The sequence below is a fragment of the Malus domestica genome, chromosome 04, assembly GCF_042453785.1.
Source record: "Malus domestica chromosome 04, GDT2T_hap1".
NCBI lineage: Eukaryota > Viridiplantae > Streptophyta > Magnoliopsida > Rosales > Rosaceae > Malus > Malus domestica.
In genome coordinates, this window is record NC_091664.1 from 18473950 (window position 1) to 18478880 (window position 4931).

At 34.7% G+C, this 4931-nt stretch overlaps 1 protein-coding gene across 1 annotated transcript; it reads left to right on the forward strand.

Annotated features, from left to right (window-relative positions):
* Positions 1–1456: 1456 nt before the first annotated feature.
* Positions 1457–4141, forward strand: LOC103433277 (peroxidase 21). Its single transcript, XM_008371522.4, has 5 exons — positions 1457–1614; positions 1878–2026; positions 2130–2318; positions 2712–2877; positions 3633–4141. Exons 1-5 carry the CDS (start codon positions 1536–1538, stop codon positions 4037–4039), a joined length of 990 nt encoding a protein of 329 aa, XP_008369744.2. The 5' UTR covers positions 1457–1535; the 3' UTR covers positions 4040–4141.
* Positions 4142–4931: the final 790 nt, after the last annotated feature.

The following is a 4931-nucleotide window of genomic DNA, read 5'->3' on the forward strand; positions in this document are numbered from 1 at the left end:
AAAATCCAAACCATGTGAGTATCCGGGGATAACCTTGCTAGCACGAATAATTCAAGAAGCAATAGCCATACAAAGGTGATGAAAAGAGATTGGCCGATCTTCAAAGATATACTTATTGCATGCCTTCCAAATAGTATAAACAGTAAATAGACCGGCAAAAATCCAAAGATTATGCTATTGACAAGAAAAAAGCTTACGCACAAAAGCGTTCCAAAATAGTGGCAAGGAACTAGAAGAGGGCAAACAAGTACCAAATTGACCGGTGAACCACATCTAAAGTTGCTTAGATACCAAACGTCGGAAGAAAATATGAGCATAGATTCCTTAGAAGCACAACATGAACAATGAATGGATGCCAAAAAAAAAAAAAAAAAACCCCTCGTTGTTGAAGTGCAACCTCTCAGTGAGAATTTTATCATGAAAAAGGTCAAAGTCAAATAGATAATTGTGAGGGTATGAAATGCCACCAATAACAAAAAACCACATCTAAAGTTGCTTAGATACCAAACGTCGGAAGAAAATATGAGCATAGATTCCTTAGAAGCACAACATGAACAATGAATGGATGCCAAAAAAAAAAAAAAAAAAAAAAAACCCTCGTTGTTGAAGTGCGACCTCTCAGTGAGAATTTTATCATGAAAAAGGTCAAGTCAAATAGATAATTGTGAGGGTATGAAATGCCACCAATAACAAAAAACCACATCTAAAGTTGCTTAGATACCAAACGTCAGAAGAAAATATGAGCATAGATTCCTTAGAAGCACAACATGAACAATGAATGGATGCCAAAAAAAAAAAAAAAAAAAAAACCGCTCGTTGTTGAAGTGCGACCTCTCAGTGAGAATTTTATCATGAAAAAGGTCAAGTCAAATAGATAATTGTGAGGGTATGAAATGCCACCAATAACATTTGCCCAAATCACAAACATTATGTTTATTGTGAAGAAGATCGTAACCATAACTAGAAGCAAAGAAAACAAAAACACTTCAATATATAGAGTTGAGCCCTTGTACATCATTATTGGATAGAGATGAGATTACACACCTCTTTATATAATACTTTTCTTGAACTTTGCTTCTTTGTAATTCAACACTTTCGAGTTGCGAAACCTCGTTTACTCTTCACCATTAAGGTAAACATGAATCACGTAAATTTCTTCCGTTATTTGATTTCATGATATATATATATATATATATATATATATATTTTTCCATCACGGTCCATATATAATTCTGTCATCATAGAAAAACAATAAGTTGGTATTATTCATGGACCACAAAATTTAATTATTTGCGATTGTTAAATTTCAGATTATATTATTTGGTTTTAGTGGAACCTTCACGCGTGAGACATAATGTGAAAACGTCAAAGATAGTGGCTCGGTGGAGAGAGGCTTAATTCCTGGGTTTCCATTTTGATCCAATCCTACTAACTAGTAACTACCACATCCCACAATTCCAATATAAAGGTCAACACATAGCTCACATAGATCACACAAGCAAGAAGCGAAGGAACAGCTAGAACTGCTAAGCAAGATGGCCTTCTATAAGCACCACGCTTTCTCAAGCTTCTTGATGTTTTTGTTGTTTCCATTGCTCTTGCAATTTCAGTTTGGTACATATTTTCACCATACCTTTTACATTTATTTGTGGATTCTAACTATATATGCATGTGAAAAATATAACTATCCTCTACGTACGTCATTTTAATCTATCGATATGTACCTGATTAAATAGAGTCTGTCAATCTGGACTATTGATTAAATAGAGCGTGTTGAACATCGAGATGATTTTTTTCCTTATGTAGGAGTTTATATATAACGAGAAACTGTAAAGTTCGCTAAGTTGACAATGTTGTGTATTTTGACATTGACATAGGTAAAAGTGAGCTGCAACTTAACTATTACTCCAATAGTTGCCCAAAAGCTGAAGAAGTCATCAAGCAAGAGGTCACCAAGCTATACCATGAACATGGGAATACAGCCGTTTCTTGGTTAAGAAATCTCTTTCACGATTGCGTTGTTCAGGTATGAGTTGTCTTCCTTTGACTTTTGAGCACTAATTAATTTAGTAACAGAGATCACATTCAAAATTTTCATTAATTAATTAACATTAATTTGTGGCATGCAGGGATGTGATGCCTCTCTATTGCTAGAGAGTGTGACTGGCATAGAGTCAGAGAAGGCATCGGGGAGGAGCTTCGGGATGAGAAATTTCAAGTACGTAAACACAATCAAAAAGGCCCTTGAGGACGAATGCCCTTCCACAGTTTCTTGTGCTGATGTTGTTGCTCTTTCTGCAAGAGATGGAATTGTCATGGTATGCATTATAGTGAGTTATGTTCTCCTAGTCACCACGTGACTAAAGATTCAAAGTCACCGCCTTTGGATTTGATATCAAGATTGTAGATTGAATGGATGTACTTTTGAAGTTTTTACCTCAAACTTTGATATCAAATCCAAAAATGAGTGACTATGCATTTGTTGATCACATGCTGACTTAGAAAACTTTAATATTACATGCCATTTATTTGCTTCAATTCTTTCCTCTATCAAAATCTCTTTATGATCTTTGCAATAAAAAAAAGGATGTTAGAAAATTAAACTATCGTTTCAGATGACTTTCTTCATGTTCGATATTAATTAGTTTTTCTTTGAGGGGTTAGGCTCTCTGTCTCGTTGAGATTAGTTACTTAGGAAAGTTTAATTGCAGTTAGGAGGGCCACGCATTGAGATGAAGACGGGAAGGAAGGACAGCAAGGAGAGTTATGCAAGTGTGGTGGAAGAGTTTATTCCTAATCACAATGATTCCATATCTTCAGTGCTTTCTCGCTTTCAGTCCATCGGCATCGATGCTGAAGGAACAGTGGCCATTTTAGGTAAATTTCCATTATCTTTGACATCAACTCTTGAATATGTCATGTATTTGAATAAATGTTAGCTATCTGTATAATATAATAATTCAACCAAAACACAAAAAATGTCGAAACAAAATCTCGTTCTAATAATTTCACAATAAACAGATAAATAAATCTCTTATCCTGAAGAACAATAAGTCTAGAGAGGCGGTTACTCTGTATCCTCATGCTTTGTAATGAAAATAGCTTAAGGGTCAGCTAATTTCGATCTTATTATACAAGACAAAAACTAGGGACCTCCATATCTATACCAAACGAATAAACCAGTCATCAGGTCCATATCATAAATTGTACAAAATTAAACTTAATAGTTAATTACTATATATTGGATTAGATTACAAAATTGCACCAACTATTTCAAAGTTTTTAGGACCAAGTGATGTGATAGCATGTCGATCGTTTATAACTTGTTAACAAATTAAATCCGTAAATCTATAAACAACAAAATACTATCACATCAGTTGAGATTTGAAAAAGTTATGACATAAGTTAGGTCCCTTAAGATTATTCTTGATCAAATGGTAAATCCTCAATCGAATGAGAACACTACTAGTTGAATATCAGACCAAAAATAAAAATACTTCTTGAATATAATAACCAAAGCAAGTCCATAACAAAGTAAGTATAATAATATGGCAAATAAGTGCAACACTCGATTTTCATGAAGAAGAAAAAAAACACCTTATTTAAGGATGGCAATTTGATTTTCTATGCAGGAGCTCACTCTGTGGGTCGAGTCCACTGTGTGAACCTGGTAGATAGGCTCTACCCAACCGTGGATCCAACCCTAGACCCTGACCATGCCGAATACCTCAAAGGTCGGTGCCCAACTCCAACCCCAGACCCAAAAGCAGTTCTCTACGCAAGGAACGACCGTGAAACACCCATGCTTCTCGACAACTATTATTACAAGAACCTGCTGAGCCACAAGGGTCTGCTCACCGTCGACCAAGAACTAGCTTCTGACCCAGCTACATTGCCCTTTGTGGAAAAGATGGCTGCCGATAACGGCTACTTCAGCGAGCAGTTTTCTAGGGCTGTCCTTCTTTTGTCTGAGAACAACCCGCTTACTGGAGACCAAGGAGAAGTTAGAAAGGATTGCCGATATGTGAATGCAAGTTAGTTGGGATTATTGGTTGCATGTCTCTCAGAATATGTAAAATAAATTATCAACTTTTGATTTTCGCTCTTTGGTATATGGTAATGGAATAACCAATTGTGTTTCTTCTTTTGGAAAGGATAATCTTAGGAAAATCACATTTTTAAACAAAATAATATGTTACCAATAAGAAATAAGTATGTTAATTAATAATTAAATAATAATCCAATCATCAATAACCATATCATTTAAATTACCAATTTGATTTAAAATTTTGATCTTTCTAGCCTTACCTTTTTGAAAATTCAACTTCATTAGAAACAAAATTACAAACATGAACCATTAGACAAAGGGTTTGTGCAAACTATGGGCTTGATACATACAAGTTTGGTCCATTTTTAAAGGAAAGAAAAATCCAAACTGAAAATTAATCCGATTGATGGACTACTTGGGCCGTTGATGATGATCTTGATTATGAGGGATCTATATAGATATGAATCCACGCAAACAAGGGTTGGGTCATCTAAGTGATGCACTAAAAACAAAGGAAAACTAATGAAAATGGCTTGAAAACTTTGAGTTTTAACAATAATAACAAAATAAAGAGTAAAGTGAATAATATCAGGATTGACTTTTTATGTAAAAATGTGGTTTTTCGTTAAAGTGAACAGTACCAAGAGCTTTTCTTTAAAGTTCCCTTAAAAACAAAGGGTTGTTTTGTTAACACCCATATTTTGTTGACTACACCATGTTAGGGAATAGAGTGTATGGATGGTGTGGATTGATACATTTGTCACTTGATAAGCATAAGAGTTAGTTAGTATTGTTAGAATTTGTTAAGTGATAAGGTTGCAGAGATTAGTTGTGCAAATTACCTTTACATTGGTGAATCGTCGTATCCTTCCAATCAAGAAAT